This window comes from Apteryx rowi, unplaced genomic scaffold, assembly GCF_003343035.1.
Source record: "Apteryx rowi isolate R43461 unplaced genomic scaffold, aptRow1 scaffold_324, whole genome shotgun sequence".
NCBI lineage: Eukaryota > Metazoa > Chordata > Aves > Apterygiformes > Apterygidae > Apteryx > Apteryx rowi.
The window spans coordinates 459,504-477,423 of record NW_020449686.1 but is presented as its reverse complement, the minus strand read 5'-3'; the positions used below and the strand labels follow the sequence as shown (position 1 = coordinate 477,423).

The 17,920-nt window shown below is 45.3% G+C and overlaps 2 protein-coding genes across 4 annotated transcripts in view; one reads left to right on the top strand and one right to left on the bottom strand.

The window, feature by feature from the left end:
• CUNH17orf64 (chromosome unknown C17orf64 homolog) lies at positions 1-5,874 on the top strand. The gene is made up of 5 exons (XM_026071326.1): positions 1-78; positions 861-989; positions 2,044-2,219; positions 2,722-2,821; positions 5,644-5,874. Exons 1-5 carry the CDS (start codon positions 1-3, stop codon positions 5,824-5,826), a joined length of 666 nt encoding a protein of 221 aa, XP_025927111.1. The 3' UTR covers positions 5,827-5,874.
• A 5,368-nt stretch (positions 5,875-11,242) lies between these two features.
• APPBP2 (amyloid beta precursor protein binding protein 2) overlaps positions 11,243-17,920 on the bottom strand; it is a 29,401-nt gene continuing 22,723 nt past the window's right edge. For 2 of the 3 annotated variants that reach the window (XM_026071368.1, XM_026071369.1), the window contains exon 13: positions 11,243-17,319. In XM_026071368.1, coding sequence (XP_025927153.1) covers positions 17,066-17,319 — 254 coding nt within the window. In that variant the 3' untranslated portion in view covers positions 11,243-17,065. The remainder of the gene's footprint in view (positions 17,320-17,920) is intronic. The other variant, XR_003254435.1, reaches the window with a different exon arrangement.

The window sequence follows — 17,920 nt, the reverse complement described above, 5'->3', positions numbered from 1 at the left end:
ATGACAAGCTTGGAAGAGGAGGAGGACAACGCTATAGCAGACATGGGAGAGCCCCGGGCTGGGAGTGGGTCTGGCCAGGTGAGCGCGGGCAGGGAGAAGGGCACGGAGCCGAGGGAAGCGCAGCTTCAGTTTTACCTCCGAAATGGTGTTTGGGCTCGAATTTGCAAGAAGTAGTAATCTTACAGAGGAGTAGAGCGTGTCAGAGAAGAAAACTTCTCTTCCTACACATTTTAGCATGTTTTAAAAGGCAACATAAGCTTGTTTTCGAGTCAGTTATATAATCTTGACTTTCCAAAAGAGGAGTTACCTACACAAACATTGACACTGGGGAAAAAAGCCATTCCCTTTGCAAAAAGGGAAAATTTTACCCACAGACCAAGGAGGACCAAGTTCAATGGCTGAGTGTTTTTACTGTTTGTTTTTAATCTGGCTTTGTAATGGGTCAGTCCTGGCACCCTTTGACATCAGTGAACGTTTTGCAGGGAACGGAGCACAACGCGTTACAATGAGCCCATTGTAGCAACGCATTTGCACTTAACAAGTAAATGCCAGCTCTTATTTGATTAATGCCATTAGGAACGAGTGGCCATTGTTTATCTTGTAATTTATTAGAAGTAGGATTTCCAAAAGGGACTTAAAGTAAGTGCCTAATTCTTATAGACTTTTAATTATAATTGAATACCTAGCTTCATTAAGCACCTTTGAAACCCCAATCTGAAATGCTTTTGACACAGAGAGAGAGACAGAGAGAGAAGTGCTTCTGAACCTTAGGATGTGGTTTGTCCTTGACACCTTTTTAAACAGAGGATGAAAGATTTGCATATGCTGAAAGACTAATCTATGGTTTTGGCAATTTGTAGACCACAAAGCAGGATCTGCTTGGCACAGCAAGTGAGACAACCTATTCAAAGGGCAGTCTGAGCACTCCACCTGGCAGAACTCCACTCATCCACTGCACAGACGACCTTGATCAAGACACCTTTCAAATTGTGAGATACTAAATAGATTTTAGCAGTAGGAAAAAAAAAAAAAAGGGGGGTGACATTAAGTTCTCTTGAGAGAATGAGCAAATAAAACTCAGAAGTTTGGCAGATGGAGCAAAAAAGCATGACAAAACACTTCATGCTGTAGCTACTTCCTTTCACATCTGAAAGTTTTTAACCTCCTCATTGTTTTCTAGTCAACTGGGCATCATACTGGCTTTTAGTAAATTAACAAAAATGCATAACCAAAAAAACCTCTTCACATTCCTTGTTGAGGTCTTTGAAACACGTACTGCTACGTTATTATTTCATGTAATGCCACATGCACCGGGATTTCAGTTGTTTGGTGGATCCGGATCGCTTACGCTGCGATCACAAAGCTGAATTTCCTAATGTTCCTACAGAGCCCCTATAGAGGGGCACCTCATTTCCATTTCTGTTACATCGTGGCATAACCACATGTAAGCCCAGTCCTGGCTGATTGCATATAACAGGAGGAGGAGAAAGAAGAAAAAAAAAAAAGAAAGAAAGAAAAAGAAAGAAAAAAGAGGGCATCCAGAAGGTGTTGTTTGCTTTTGCACACCGAGTTCCTGTCATGTGCTAGCATTTACAACATATCCCAGGGTACAGCCACAGGAAGCAGAACTGTGTGAACAGAGGTTCCCTTCCCCCTCCCTGCACAACCATAGCTCTTTTGCAGCCTGAAATCTCTATGTTTTGCCCTATGATGTCAAAAGGGAATCCCGGGTCTTGGAAAGCCGTAAATTCCCTTTTGCTTTCACATTTGACATGCTTGACTCTGGGCATCGTGCCAGGAATGAACCTGAAACCTGCAGGCCTGATCCCCTTGCACATGCAGAGCGGGCTGCAGAAGATCCCAGCCCAAACCCATTTTAGTTCACCCATGTCCACCCAGAAGACATTCACTAAAACACATGGCTCCCTTGATGTTTCTTCAGCCAGCTATTTAATCAGTTTATTTACTGAAGGAGAGTGTCTGAGCGGGACTTTGAGTGCTAAACACATCCATCTCAACACATTGAACTGTTTTCCTTCACAGTGCAAGGAGTATTTGAGACCCTTCAAAAAATCACTTCGGAAACTGTACTTGCCCCAACACGTCGCCAGAGAGAAAAAGCTGAAGTACACTAAGGAGAGCGTGACCTTACTTGGGGACCGCATCAACATGTTTCTTCAGCAGCACTGCAAACCTTCGGAAGTCAGGCACTGGAAGAAGTAAGGTCACCCTCCTCCCCAACAGCGATGGTGCCCTAACAGCGATATTCCCATACAAGGGGCTCCCGGCTCTGCCCCTCACACCTGGGCACTTGGACACGTAATTTGACACCCCCCCAAGTTTCCAGATCCTAGAAAGCTCGAGACTCAAGTAGTTTTTGCTCCAAGTGCTGGATGCTTGGAGATGAGATACTGAGCTCTGGCGTTTCCCTGCAGGTAATTTTAGCAGAGACTGAGCGGCACCTAGTACTATCCAAAACAAGGCTGGTTTCGATGAGCCACCCAGGAGCAACATCCCTTGGCAAGTGCAAGAGTTGCTGCTTGGCCACCCTAGTTAATGGGTAAACCTACACATGCTTAGGGAAGAGCAATTCTTCACAAGTTCATAAGGTTTGGAAAAACCGTTGTGCTGGTCACCCTTGACAACCCGGGGCTGGCAAGCAGCACTAGGAAGGGAATGTAATAAGTCTGTACTCACGGGCACGGCTCATCCTTTCCCTAGGATGCTGTGGAGATACGTCTCCCTCTTCTCGGAGATGGATGCGAGACAGCTGCACAGGCTGTATAAATACGCCAAGAACAACCAAATGCATAAATTTCTGGTAAGCAATCGGGAAAGTTAATACCCAGCAAGGTCTTCCTGCTTTAAAAGGATGCCTATACCATGGCTGGATAGCGTTAAAGGAGAAACCTTTACTCCTTCTGAGAAGTCCTGAGGTGACTGCCTGGGGCTTGGTGATGTGAGGTGACATCTGCCACATGGTGTTTTATGGTTTTGGGCACAGTTTGCTGACCTGAGCCCCTGCCACCGCGCTCCTGCCAGCACCCCTGGCCAGTCATGCATTACAGAACAAGTTTTATCCTTAGTTTTATTTGATAATGGAAGAGTTACATTTTGAAACAAGCAGCTAATTCAGAAAAAAGCAGTGCTTCCTAAAGCTCTCATCTCTATGCCTCGGCACCAGCTAGAAAAAAGGAAACTATAGTGATCGCTTTCCTGAGAACACAAACTCCAAAGAGTTAATCCAGCTAAGCACATTCATGACCAATCACAAATATCTCTCCTGACCAAAGGCTGAGGACTCCAGGAAGTGCAAAGGTCCTTAAGAAACATATACCTTATCGGAAAAAAAAAAAAAAAAAAATTAGAGCCACCTAGGAAACTCTTTCCAGTAAGTTAGAAGACTGCAGCAAACAAGGCCTCATTCAGTTACCGTAGCACTGTTTGCTTCACATTAAAGAGAGAACTGTGGTCATCTGATATCTGGCAGTGATCAGGCAATAAATAAGTTTGAGGCTGCAGGTAAACAGCTGTCTCTTTCCCGTTTTGAGGGAAAGGGAGCAACCAGCCATACAGCTTTTGGTTTCAGCTTATGGGGAAATAAAATCATTTATTTACCTTTAAGACCAGAAAGATATTTCCAACAATGAGGAAATTAAACCTATAGTTTAAAAAAAAACCCAAAAACCAAAAAACATATTGCTAGTGTGAGACACTCAAGATTAATTGGGGATATTAAAATAGCACCTGGAGGCTCTGGGACTGCAATGGGTGTTCTCGCTCCCGTAACTCCAACTCTTCAACGCTACCCAGCCAAGTCAGCTCCGTTTCCAGCACGGCCATTCCCAGAGGCTCAGCCTGGGCTGGGACACAACCTTGGCTAAGGACGAACCTCGCAGAGCCCATTTCTCTTGCGTTAGCGCTCTATAACCACCCTGAACAGTAAGTATTATAAGAAGAATTTGAACAAAAACACCGTCCCATCCCCAAAATAAACCGCACAACCAAAACACAGAATCCGCACCACGTTTCTCTCTCTCCATGGGGAGAAAAGGAAAAAAACCGAATCGTATGTGACAAGCATTAGTCATGCTGCATCGTGCACTATCGGAGCGCATCAGCGCGTGCCGATGAGCATCTACAGGAGCCTGCACAGAAAAGGCTGCCAGATCCCACTGCGTAACGCTTGCAGGCTCGTCTGCTTCCAAAAAGGCTGGTAGGAGCAGCGACAAATCAGCCCGTTATATAACGGTTGACAAATGCCTTTTGTTATGCAAGACAAGTGGGAGAAAATAAGCATCTTTGCCCTTTGTGGGAAGGGAACAGCAGTCGGCTCCCTGCTAAATCATAAACAACCGGCTGCGGATCGGAGCGGTGCCGGCACGCTCTCCGCGACACAGAAATAGGCTGTTTGGAAACACCTCGTCATTTAGATAAGTGAGCATAAAAATATGGAATCAATGCGTATCTCGTAATTGAGGTTGCCAGTATGCTAATTTGATAACTTCGTGATTTTTTTTTTTTTTTTTTTTTTTTTTGTACAAGAGATGCCTGCAGCATTGCCAGTGAGTTAGCGGTACTCATTAGTCATCATAAGATCAAAAATCTGCCTTCCCTTGCCTTGCATTTGGGCTTTTCAGCCTTTTTGTTTCAAAAAGGCATTTGAATTTAAACGCTGGCCCCAGTCCTCTGGTTTTAGGCTTCGGTACTGAAAATATCAGGACTGATCCAGTTCTAGGGGTAGAACTGGAAGGCAGCAACATTTTCCTTTGAGCTCTGCTTACTTTCAGACAAGGCAGAAAGCCCATTCGCAGTAGAAATTAGCCCCACGTCTCAGCCCAGAAAACATATTTCTTTGCTTTTTAAGACCACCTGCGATCCCAGAGGGGTTTTTGCTTTTCTTTTCTCTCTCTTTGTTTTTTTATTTTTAAAGAAACGTCAAACGTCATGACTGCTGGCAACGTGAAAATCTTCTTTTTTTTTCCTACGGGATTCTATAGAGGGACGCGGATAACATCGCGAGGCGTTCAGAGCAATTCTGCCCACGGCAGGTCCCGTCGTGGGGACGTTGCGGCTCCGTCCCGGCTCCGGCTGGGCAGCGGCGGCTGCTGCCTCCAGCACAGACGCTGCCTAAACCGACAGTGACATCCAGTGGCAGCCACACGGGCCGGGAGCGCCCGGCTCCGAGCGCCCGGCTTCGCCTCCACGAGTTGGGGCCAAACTCTGGTGCCCGGTGGGCGCGCGTGGGCCCGAGTTCAAAACACGTAGCGAAACGGCACCATCCGCTAGTGACCCCAAAGCGCCTGAAAAACGGCAATATCTCCCTGCAACGGGTGCGCCGGGACGGGTTCTGGGTTTAACCCGCAGCCTGCGGATTTCGGGTGGCTGCGGAGCTGGGGCAAGACGGGGATCCCGCGGGGAGCCGCGGCACGGCGCAGGAGAGCGCGAGCGGGCGCGGATGCTGCCCGGCCCCGGCCGAACGGGGCGAGCGCCCGGGAAGACGCTGTTGCAACGTCTCGTCTCGATGCCGTTGCTGCCCAACGGGGCCAGGCTTGGGCAAGAGGCATTGCCCAAGCGTGAGCCAGGGCACGGCCTCTGCTCACGTGAACGCCCTTAAAAGCGTCATCTGTTCTTTTCCTGAAGCGATTATACTGTCATCCAGAAAACCCAGATTCGGCGCCGGTATCCGAAGAAAAGCTGAGGAAGCTTTGCGACGCGTGGGGACTGCGCGAGGGCGAGAACGACGCGCAGGGATGCCCGGCTCGAGGAGACGGCCGCCACAAAGGCTCCCGCAAAGCGGCGCCCAGCGGCGGGACCGAGGCGTGAGAGGTAGCGTGGCTGGCGGGTGCTGGTACGGCCGGCGTCAAACCTCCCTACTCGGCCAAGCGTAGCCATCGCTGCTTGGCGTCTTTGCAAAATAACCAGGAGGTGGAGATGGACAGCAGCAGAGCGGGAGAAGTCGGGCAGGTTGGACCGCCGCCTCGGAGAGCAGGCACAGAAACAGGGAAAACTGCCGTAGGAAGGGCTACGGCCTCGGAGGCGGCGGGGAGGAGGACGGGAAAGGCATGCCTTCGCCCGCCCACCGCCAGTTGACATTAATTAGCGTGTTTTTACATACCAGTCTGGATGCTCAAAACATACTTGCGGTTTGCGGGCCCACCCCGGCGCAAGCCGCACACGCTGATGCTCTGCGGCAAAAATGCAGACCGACCTGTAGCGGGCGGATTAGCTAAGAAGAGTCACCGGCAACCTGTTTACTCCGGCATACGCACACCCTGGAGGAGGGATGGAAAAGGGACGCCAGGAGTGGCGGCGGGAGAGCTCAGCTCTGCCGCCAGCAGGTGCCCCAGCCTGCCTGTGACGGGCTTGTCCCACATACGCCTATTTTCGAGCTGCTAAAATGCAATCATATGTCCTGTGGGAGTTCTCACAAACCAGCTTGCCTTCCCTCTCTTTTCTCCCCAGGTTCTCTGTTTACCTCCAGAAAAGGTCTAATTTGATTATGTTACAGCACTTAAAATCCAAACTGATAAATTAAAAGTTGAAAAACAAGAAGTAGCTAGACAGCGTGATCTAGAAAACTCAGTACGGAGTTTTCCCCTGCTGGCTCTGTGACTCCGGGCAACCCTCTGCTGCTTCTGCTCCCGGTAAAAATAGGGAAAATGCCACCTAACCAAGCCAGCAGAGGTGACACTCGATTCTTATATGGGTAAATGCACTGAAGACACAAAGTGCACGAAACACTAAAGATCACTGTAATCGAAGTGTAACGACTTCAAACCAAGGATTTGGGATTACTCTTTGCTTGAGAGCCTGCATCCCTGGGCATCATGATCCATATGATGTTCCCATACATTTCTAACGACAAGATATTTGTGGAATTGACCCATATGCAGCATCCACCCGGTAAAGGCCCCAAAGGACAGCTAGGGCTAGAACAGCGTTAGCTTCCTTCGGCTCTCCTGCTGCTCGGGCCTCAGGGGAGTTATTCCTGCCATTTCCTTTGTTTTTTTAAGGTTCTAACAGACACCTTCAGAGGTCAACAGAGAGGCAGAAATCGATAGATGCAGTACCGTCACCCAGCAGCCCGGACACGACACACGTAAGAAAGCAGTCCTCGCCATTTCCCCAAACCGCAAAACACCGAAATACTTGCTTGCGGTGTCATAGCAACGAGCTTCACCCAAGCAAAATGAAAGCGTGCGATTTTAAGCCATGTGATCCTATTTATAATTACCCTGGAGTTTAACAGCGGCGCGCCAGCATCGAGACTTGTTTGAGGACGTCTAGCTATTGCATCTACCTCTGCCACATCACCCTTTCTGAATAAAGCCTCATAACTCAGGAGCAGTTTTGTGCCTGAACAGGCTGCACGTACATTCCCACGGACGCGACCCTTTTCCCACCAGGGTCCCTTCTCCTTCCAGCGCTACTCCAGCGCGCAGGGACACACGGACGCCCATGCGGTTGGCGGCCGCGCTGACCGGGCAGACGGGAGACTGAAAGAGGGAGAGACCCTCTTAATGAGCGTGTTGTGGTGTGAAAGCAAGAGAAGTTTCATACCATCTACACACGCACTTGTTATTTCTAACCGTTCCGGGCAAATAATGGCCCCGAGCCAACAGAAATGTCAGCGTTGCTGGCAAGCGCCATCGCTGCTGCCCATTGATCCAAACCGAGGCGCCGGCAGCCCTCTGCTCGGGGAGGGGACTCATCCGGGAACTAACGCTTAGGGATAGTAATAATTAGAAAAGAAAGTAGCGACAAAACTGCCTGCCCTGTGCTTCAGGGTGGGCTAGATTTGACAGGCGGAAGCTAGGTTTTAGGAAAACATCAAAAACGGCAATAGCATGGCATGGCAACTCTTTAGTCTGATAAGTAAAGAGAACAAAATGAGCAGATCCTGCCCTCGTGCTAAAATCAGATGGATTGGTAACGGCTTCGGTTATTGCCTCTACACCTGAGCCAAGGCAAGCGCCGGGCAAGGCCGTTCCTTGCTAGACCCCTTTGCAGAGCAGCCGATACCAGCAAAATTTTCAGAATTCTTCAGAAAAACAGACTCGCTTCTCAGGGGCCTCTGGGATCACGTCCGCAGGCCTTGGCATGGGGCTAAGGCACCGGGCCACACATCCAGCCGGGCACCTCCGCAAAGGGGCAGAGCACCGCGGCCACGCAGCGCCTTCGCCGGCCGGGCACCGCGTCTCTCTGGGGGTCTCCTCGCACGTGGTATCGGACAAGCAGGCAGGCAGCAGGAGCAGTTCAGTTTTATCGGGGGGCTGCAATGAGAAGACAGCTGCTTGTGCAGTGCAGACCTGGGTCAGCAGAACGGGAAGAATTTTCTTCCGATAATTCTGTAGGCTATTTCTGTCAACTAAAGGTTTGGAGCTTTCTCCACAGCACACGCTCTATAGATCAAGTAGAGCATCACATGCAACTGCATCAGAAAAACGCTGTATGCCCTCAAAATGTCACACTTGTTTAAAACGAAGTTGAGCAAGATTAAAGCGTGCTCACATCCTGGATCATTCCTGAATTTATCCAGTAGGACTTGAGGGTCTTAGAAGTGACAGGAATGCTCCCAAGGAACACGGAGCTCTGCCAGGAACAACGTCCCGGGTGACATGGGCAAAGAGAGGCAAAAGGAGAGATGTCATCTTTGAGGTTCCCTACTCTCAATATATTCCGAGAAAACCTTTTGTATAAGCTATTGAACGTGTCGGTGACCCTAATGCCATATTACAGCGATGGCTTTTTCCTGCTGTTTAACATTGAAGGCTGGTGAGCAGTGGAACCACCGAAGGAGCCTTGCACAACTGCAAGGGTTCCAGCGCCCAACCCGCATTGCCTAACGCGGGCTGTTTTCTCATTTCCATTTAAACGTAGCATTGGCAAATTCATGGAAGCGTTATGCAAGCTTGGTTTTGGCTCTTAAGAAAAGCAAGGTTTTCATGCATTTTGTAAAATGCCAATGCATAATGTAGAACCAGCCAAAACACCACCCACCCGCTTCCCCCCCGGCAAAAAAACATTCCCTCAACAAAACACAAACCTGAAGAGCTGCAACAAGGCCACTGTTTACAGTTAAAACAAGTTCAGGACAGTAAAGCACGTAATTTGCAATGCAGAAAGCAGAAGTTTTGTTCAATAGGAAACAAAAGATGTCAGAAATAAACAGATACTTGTGCTGCCTGCAGCAGGGACGTCTGGTGGCAGCCAGCCCCTCCGGGATCTGCATTCCCGGCACACGAGCCGTCTCCGGCCTCGGCAGGGATGCACTAGCCTTTCTGCTAGGCAGGAAGAGCTCCCTGCGCTTCAGAGTCTAAGTGGAGGGGGGAAAAAAAGAAAAGAAAGAAAAGAAAAAGAAAACCCAACCCCAACCTTAAAGGAAAAAGGTCGTAGGGCTGAATGCACCAGGGCCCCCTCGGCGCACTAGGCACCGTGCGGCCTCCGCTGCGGTGCCACGTGCTCTTCCCTGGGTCCCTCGCACGTTTGCCCCCGGCCCGTCCTAGGGGAACCGGGGTTAAGTTTTGTCGGCATCGCAAGCAGCGCCGTGCTCGTTAGCCCTTGCTGGTGTCAGGGTTTTGGACTTTGTTCACACTAACCGGGAAGAAAGTCATTGCTGGGAATCAGCTTTTACCCGGCTCGATTTGGCAGCTCCTCCAGAATCACCAGGGGCTCGGAGCGCACGTCTCCATCTGCGGCCGGTTGCCTTCACCGGGGCGGGTTGACTCTTTGCTTGTTAGTCCTTCCTTTGCACAAGCACGAGCTCCGCGGCTCCTCTTTATTAGTCTTCTGCTGTCGGTTTGGGCTTTGTCGCTTGGCTCCGGCACTCCCCAAATGTCAGCGTTTCCCTGGGGAGAAGGGAAGGAATTGAGAAAGCCGCAGGCGCGGGGGGAGCCGTCCCCGGCCCGCTGCTTTCACCCATTTCATCCGCGCGGCTGCACGGCGGCAGAGCCCCGACAACTGCGGTGACAGCTCAAGCTTCCCAGCCTCGGGATTCATTCCGGCTTTCCCAAGAGCGGGCCCTGACCACCAGGGGAAGGTGACACGAGTTCCTCAGGGCGTTACGACACACTCGAGGAGCGCCCGGTCACCTAGTAGCCAGGCAGGTATTTTAAGGCATTTTTCCTCTGCAATTGTAACTGAAGACATTTCGGCTCAAAACCAGCAGCGGGGGCACGGCGCTGCTGGTCCCAACCTCCTCCTCTCTCCGAAGGGGAAGGATAGCTTCCTCTTGGGTGCGTTTTTTTAAGCCTCATTAGAGTCTGCCATCAACAGCTTAAAGTTATTCTGGCACACGGACATTACCATGCTAATGCAGTATAGCCTGAACTACTCAACTATAAATACCACCTCTTTTTTTAATCTACTTTTAAAGTGCATTGCCTAAAGAGCTCCATTAAAAAAGCAGAATCAAGAAACTAAAACCATCAAAGCTTACAGCCCATATAAATAGTTCCATTAAGTTTTTCGGGTTTTTAATTCAACTGCTAGGAGTACCAGAAGATCCTAAGTGAAAAAGCAATTGCATTCGCTACTCAATATGGAGCATCAAAATGCAAAAAGATGAAGGGGTCAGCTAAGACAAGAAATCCCCAAGATGCATAACCAGAGTTTTATGCAAACCAAATCATCTTGCTCAGGGTGGATTAACCAGTCTTCTGCAAGCTTCTTCCCCCAGTAATGGCAATGATCGAGTCAGATGCAACCCAAAAGGTAGATTTGTTCAATGCTTTCTACGTTAATGGGGTAAACCGAAACCACGTGTGTGCAGACCGAGCACGTAACCGCTGTCCATCCTGTTAACGAACTCAAACGAGCACGGTGGGAGCCGCCCTCCCGTCCGGAAGGCTCCTGCTCCAACGGGTAGTGACGAGCTGCTGGTGACAGAGACAGACTAACTAGATCCAGGAACGGCTTAAGCTTTTTATGGCATCACCGAGGAGCGAGCGAGGATCTCGGCCGCAGCGAGCCTGAGCGCGCGCTCGAGCTGAACTCGTGAGAATAAAGGTAACGGCGGCAGAAAAGCTCTAAGGCAACAGCGAGCTGCCGACTCGCTGCCGCTCGAGCCCGTTGCACGTCAGCTTCAGCATCACAGAAGCTGCATTCAAAACAACGCAGATATCACAACAGCCAAATCTAAAACCAGTTCGATGCAGGTTATGATAGAGCAGGGATGGGAGGGAGTGAGAAGGCAGATATTTTTCAAAAGCGAAGCTTTAACTGAATTCAACGCAAATACTTCAAAATGCAGGAACACTATATTTATTAGGTCAATATTTCATTTTAGCAATACAGTTACAGAATATCACAATGCTGGTTACAAACATAGTATGGTTTGATGGTTACAAATAATGTCGGGCACTGCAGTCTGTGAGAAGTAGGATACGAAACGTTAGTCTTGACACGACAAGTAGGGTGGTCTTCAAAGTCTAGTAATGATCAAGATACTTTCATATAAATGACTGTGGCACTACAGGCAGAGATTCTGGTTTAGAGGTGTTTTTTGTATAAGTAGTTTGATTTATACAGTTATACAGTTCAAGCAACATCTTTTTTAGAATGCTATTAAATTAAAATCCCCTGTAGTTTAATAAAGTATAAAAATAGTACTGAGCCTGGTAATATTCAATAAAATGTAGAGTTCATTCACATCATTAAGTAGTAAAGAAATTGTAAAGTTGTAGTTACCATGGCAACATTGCTTCCCATAAAGGAATATACATAAAAGAAAAGTTACACATATGGTACCTGCGACAATTATTTAGTGATCCAACACTGAACTTGTGCACCACAAACCAAGTTTCTAAATATCTCTATATATTTATATAGTATATATCTTTTTCATCTTAAAATTTACTTCTGAGAAAAAAAAAATGTGCACTTCAACAAACTCACTAAGGCCACTCATGCTATAGATACCTAGGATTGCAATGAAATATTGTTAAACAAGACCCTAGAGCACGCACCTTTATATCACTGAAGGGAAACCTTTTTCACTGCCTAAAACATTCCTGAGATTTACAGACAAAAGCGTTACTAGTGCTGTCAATTCTTCCATATATGGTTTATTTCTAGGTGAAGGAAATTTCTTCCCCGCTTCTCACAGAAATCCTCAAAAGGCCAAGAAATAAAACATGCAACAGGCCGTTTGTGTCAAACATGAAACACTCACAATGAATATTCAGATTTGCAAATAACATTTGGCCAGTAATTTTCTTCTTATAAAAACATAGTGGGGAGGGAAGGGGGGAAACAGCGAGCTTTAGATAAGGAAGTTTTTGCACAGGCAACGGAGGAAAGAATCTTTGCTGGAGACTGCCGAGAGCAAGGCCCCCGCGCTACCTGCTGCCAGCCCGTAAGTCAAACCCGACCTTTTATCGATCAAGTAAAGTTTTTGTCAATAGCTTCAATCATGTTTTAGGCACGATGCATTTTCCTTTTTTGTACTCTACCAATCTGTATGACTATAAAAAGGAAATTAAGTTAAATGTGCATTTTTCTGTACCATGAGAAGCAGCGCAATGGCACCTTTAGCAAATTTTAGACTGCAGCACATTTAAAGAAAAACTTCATTTTTAAAGTTAAGAACATAATTTTCCTAATAAGTTAGAATTCAACAACAACTCCCCCCCCTTCAAAATTATTTAACAAAAACCCTGTGTGCAAAAGAAAGTCTTAAACAATAGGTATCTATACAAAGTAAAGAGTGCACATACAGACTCTGAAACAGAGGCAGACACTCGATGGTCGTAATGAATATCATGCCATAAAAGTGACCAAACAACTGCTTGGAGCCAAATAGTCACTAGCTGTTGTACTTCAAGTAACTGAGGGATATACTTATTCTGAAACACCTTTCTGCAACTTTCCCCTTCCTCTTTTGTCAGTTCTTAAACACTGCATGTACTTCTCCCTTTCCATAAACTCTAGCTGGGAGGAAAAAACAAAACAAAACAAAACCAGATAAAAAACACAGAATAGTCTGAGTCCTAAGAACAGGGGAGAAATCCTGACATCACTTTCTCCCCTTTCTTTATAAAATTGAAGTGTTTGCATTAAAACAGGACATAAAAATAACTGATTCAAACAACTTTATGTTAAAAATAAAGTAGTAAGGGCTTGATTTAAACAATAATTAAAATATTCTCCACAAGGGTGACACCTGTCCTCAACACTCGTGAAGACTGACTGTAGTGTGATCAAATTACTTACCTTCAAGAGAGAAAATTCTGAAGAGGCATTTCCCTGGGTTCCAACTCTCAGGTCTCCCTTTTAATGCCAGCACCACATTGCACCTTCTGAGATACTGGTAGGTGCATTGTGCATAAACAAAATGCCAATAATTAATCAACTTTAGTGTTTCATAGTTGGCTACTCGAGTCACAGGAGGCACGAGTTCTCCCAACACGCAAGCTGTCCATATAGCCCCTTCCCCAATACTTACATTCAGACATGCACGAAAGACTTGCTTTGGGGGTCAGACAGGAAGAAAATTCCTCAGTTCTAACCCTGGGAGGAGGAAGGTGCAAGGTCTGTGCTGCAAGTCCTGCACTGAAGAGCCACACAGCGCAGATTTACCAGTAGGAGGAAGGCATGGGGGAATAGACCCTCCGCTCCTTCAGCTCTGCCTGGTAGGGAAGTCATGAAATTATATTGAAGTAATTTTTACAAATCACCTGCAAATTCACTGCAATCACCTGGGAGTTGCCCACATCTTTATGGAGGGACATCCCTTACTCTGGGGGTATGGCCCCGAAGATACGTTTACCTTACTCCAAAGTCACCCAACTGCACTAGACTCCTACTTTCTCAAAGATATCAAACAACGAGCTGTACCAGCAGAGACAACAACAGAGTAGGGTAACGACCGAAAACACAGCATTTCAAATAGTGCCCACATGCCAGTACAGAAGGCTAATTTCTTCTGAGAACTCCATTTGAGACATACAGATTTGAAAACCAAAGAAAATGAGAGTTTTGTAATACTATTACATGAAGAGTGCATCTGCAGCAGGGACAGCATTAAGTCAAGGTTTCAAACTACAGCATGCAGAGCAGGCAATGGGGCATTTCGTAGGCAGCTACAAAGTTGTTCTGCAACCTCCTGTGCTTTGAGAACTTTAGCAATCGGCCACAGTGCTCTTTCACCAAAATTAACATGCTGTGGCACGACTGGAGTTGCAAAGATGCTACAATGAGAAGTCCAACCCAACAGTCATGTCAGGATTTCACTCAGTCATGTGAAAGGCATGCTAATAGTCCCACAAGGATCACTGCAAATACTCTTGTCAAAGCCATGGTTTTTGGCCAAAGCCCATTATCAAAGAGAACTCTCAGTGATTTTTAGGACCTTAATTCCTTCCAGACAAGCCCTAAATACAAAGTATAGAATAAGCTGACGAAGCAGCTTCAAGCAAGAAAGAAAAGTACATCCAGCCAGCAGGTTTGATAAAACAGAAAAACCCTACTGATTAAATTAACTGAACTGATGTGTTGGTTATCAGACAGAAGCATAACCCCTCCCTAACCTGCCTCGTGTCGGAAGCTCTCCTGTTGGCCATAAACTGAAGGCAACTGATGAAACACAGATACAAACCACAGAGAGCTAAAGGAGGAGGGGGGGGAAAAAAAAAAAAAAAAAGGCAAAACCCCCCGCAATGGTTCATGTAGAGCACTTTCACCAGTATCGCTTGAATAAGGTGCCCTGCTCCAAATGAAACCTTGAGAACTCGGAGGTTCCTTTGCCAAAAACTAGAAGCAGAGACCCAAGACTGGAAACCCTGACCAAGTGGTATCTCCAGACAACATAAATCCTTGTACCCAGTTTGAGGCTTTTAAACACTTCTGCAGTACAGAAATTATACAACTTTTCTAGCACAATCTTAAGGCCCCCCCTGCTCAAGTTCTGATACTAGTATTACCTATTTGAGTTTAAATAGTTTTAACAGGAATTAAGAATTCAGAAATTTTGTAATTCATCAGTGCCCTGCTGCATGAACACTCAGGGCTAAATATATTTTGCATGGTAGTAAGCCAAATACATTTGCAGTATCTAAAGCACTCACATAAGCAACAAAACTTGCTATGAAGAAATTAGAATTTAAATCCATGCATAATTTTAAGGTGGATTTTCATTGAACAGCCTTTTAGGATATACTGCAGTCTAAGTGTTAATAACAGTTTCTTGATGCAAATACTTCCTATCACTTCATTTAAAATATTCTAAGTACGCAATCATTAAGGCTGCGTTCACTAATTACATAACTACATTTTAAAAGTTGGTATTATTCAGCCTCTCCCCCCAAAAAGATACTTGAAGGCACTAGTATATGAACTATTTGCCCGCAACATTTCAGTTCTTAAAAGAGCCAGTAAGCTCAAAGTAGTGTCTGAAACTTCTGTTTTTTCTCTGCACTCTCTCAAAGACCTTCAGGCAGCTTTCCCTGCCCCAAACTTTATGAACAAATAAAAAACAAACCCCAAACAAAACATCCAGTCCAAGTCCTGTAGGAACCTTCCTTGCTGAGCCTCAACTTGGACTGAACTTTCACGGCCAAGTTATAAACCCCTGAAAATAGGGGAGGAAGGGAAAAACCCAAAACTGACAGAATCCTAACTATAGAAGCACCGTCTGTGCCACTATAATAAGAACTGAGGTAACAGCAGTGAGTTGTTTCTAGTTTGCTATGTTACACAGACTTTCAAATTGAGTATTACCTCAACATTAAAAAAAAAAATCCAAAACCAAAAAACCACACAACAAAGCAGCCCCCTACAAAACAGAAGAAAAATTAAGACAAGCTAGTGAGACAGGCATTATTAAAGGATCTTTATAGCTGACTTCTGCTTTTTAAATTAATATAAAGGAATCAGTTTCTGGTTGTACTGTTGTTTAATGTAGAAACGAAGCATCACAAAAAAGACCTGTTGTGCTTTTTGGCATTTTCCACTGACCCCTGCAAACTGTACAATAAGTTGTGTTCTCCAGAAACATAAAATTGAACTGGATTGTAATACAAAACTATTAGCTGGTATAAACAAGTTACTGCCTCAGTTATTAGATTAAGCCCATTCAAAAAGGAAAATAAGATGGCTGCAGCAAATATTTAAGCATTTCTAGTTTTTGCTTGTGGCATTGACATTAATATCTGTATAAGCTTACTAGTTAAAGACATGCCATCGCAACTGCTAAAGAACGTTCACTTCCTAGTTTTGTATCTATTACATGAATATAATTTTGCACTGATCATACATCTAAATGAAATAATTCTACCGTAAAAGTGAATGCAGGGGCAGAAATATTAAATTAAAGCCACTGGTCCAAAACTTTTTCTAGCAGGCTGGTCCACTTTTGATTTTCCTGGTCCTGTAATGAAGATTAGCACTCTTGGTTGGTACCAAAGAAAACTAAGATTGCTGGTCTACTGGATCTTCTATCACTTACAGATGAACACTGGTCCAGTTCAGGAGATTAAAAACAACATACGGTGATTACTTGCTTAACAACCTATTGTAGTTCACAAAGAGTATGTTGCTTTCCAGAGTGGTTCTTTGCCACTTTTCTTCATAAGGCAGCAGCCAAGGCTAGGGCATTCTCCCTTTTCTTAATGTTTGTGATTAACTTTGCTACAATGCACACAGTAGAAAGACCTTTCTTGTGTAATTTCTTATAGTACAGCATTTATTCTTTCTATTTGTCAGAAGAAAGCTCTTGATGAAACCTTCCATTCATAATAAGAATGCAACTCTTTTGGACTCAAACAGTTTTATTTAATGTTTTCTTGCAGACTTTCTGCAAAGTAGCTTCTTTTGAAAGAAGAGAGAAAGAAGGGGTTTTCCGGAATACCGAGTTCAAAATCTGAGCCGAACTAAACATGCCATACACATGCCGATAAGAATTTAACACACATTCATCCGTATGGGCACTCTTCAGTAGACTGGACCAGTGTTTCAATGCAAATTCCAGCCCCCAGAGAACTACATGGTTTAGATTTCACAGTATGACTTTCCCCTGTAATTTGGGGGAAAAAAAAAACCTTAACTGGTTAATTGACCAAGTTCCTTAGCTACTCTGTCCATCAACGTTCTGAGACATGAGAAAAGACTGGACCACTTCTTCAGTGGATTGAGGGCTGGTGCTTACGTCCTCCAGAGCATCTGTAACTGAAAACTGCCGATCCCGCAACCGGTTCCAATTGGCCAAAATATTGTGGTACTCAAAAACTTTCTCATAATTGCCAATGGAATTGTACAGTTTAATGAGACCTCTGTAATCATATTCAAGTCCACTGTATCCTTCACCAAAAAGCTTCTTTCCTAGAAGAAATCCAAAAGACAACAAAATTAAACGGTAATCCACTCATAACATTGTACTTTTTCTCATATCATTTTCTCGATGATGTGAATAGCACAATCATCACCTTTTGTTAGGGCAAATAAAAAAAAAAAACAACAGAAGCAACATGCAAGTTTGCTGGATGTTGACATAAATTTATATCCTTTTCCTTGGTAGATTCACATAGAATCTACCAGTCATATAAACAAAGCAGTTATTTTGTGTCCTAATTTCAGTCCAAGTTCAGTTTTAAGCACTGATGTTGGTTTTCATTTTTTTGCCTTCCAATTATATATTTTATCATAACAAACTGTACGTGCTAACTGTACAAACTAAGACTGCCTTAAAATTAAGCTAGAGCATTGCCCAGAGATGCATTTAATTTGCAGTGATAAGTTCATTGCAAGCGACAGATGGGCAAGAAAAAAAAAGAAAATTTTACCCACGATACAGGAAGGCTGACAGACGCAACTATTTTTCATTTCTTTCAAAATGTAATTACATTCTGAACTTAAGTTCTAGATACAACTCCAAAATGTAGTGCAAACACTAATACCCAAGCTTTCAATTAGTCATTTTTTC

Bases quoted from the DNA above. Each gene is read 5' to 3' on its own strand.
- CUNH17orf64 (XM_026071326.1), top strand. From the start codon at position 1: ATGACAAGCTTGGAAGAGGAGGAGGACAACGCTATAGCAGACATGGGA. The intron at 79-860 runs GTGAGCGCGGGC...GGCAATTTGTAG, and splicing joins CTGGGAGTGGGTCTGGCCAG to ACCACAAAGCAGGATCTGCT. The intron at 990-2,043 runs GTGAGATACTAA...TTTCCTTCACAG, and splicing joins ATCAAGACACCTTTCAAATT to TGCAAGGAGTATTTGAGACC.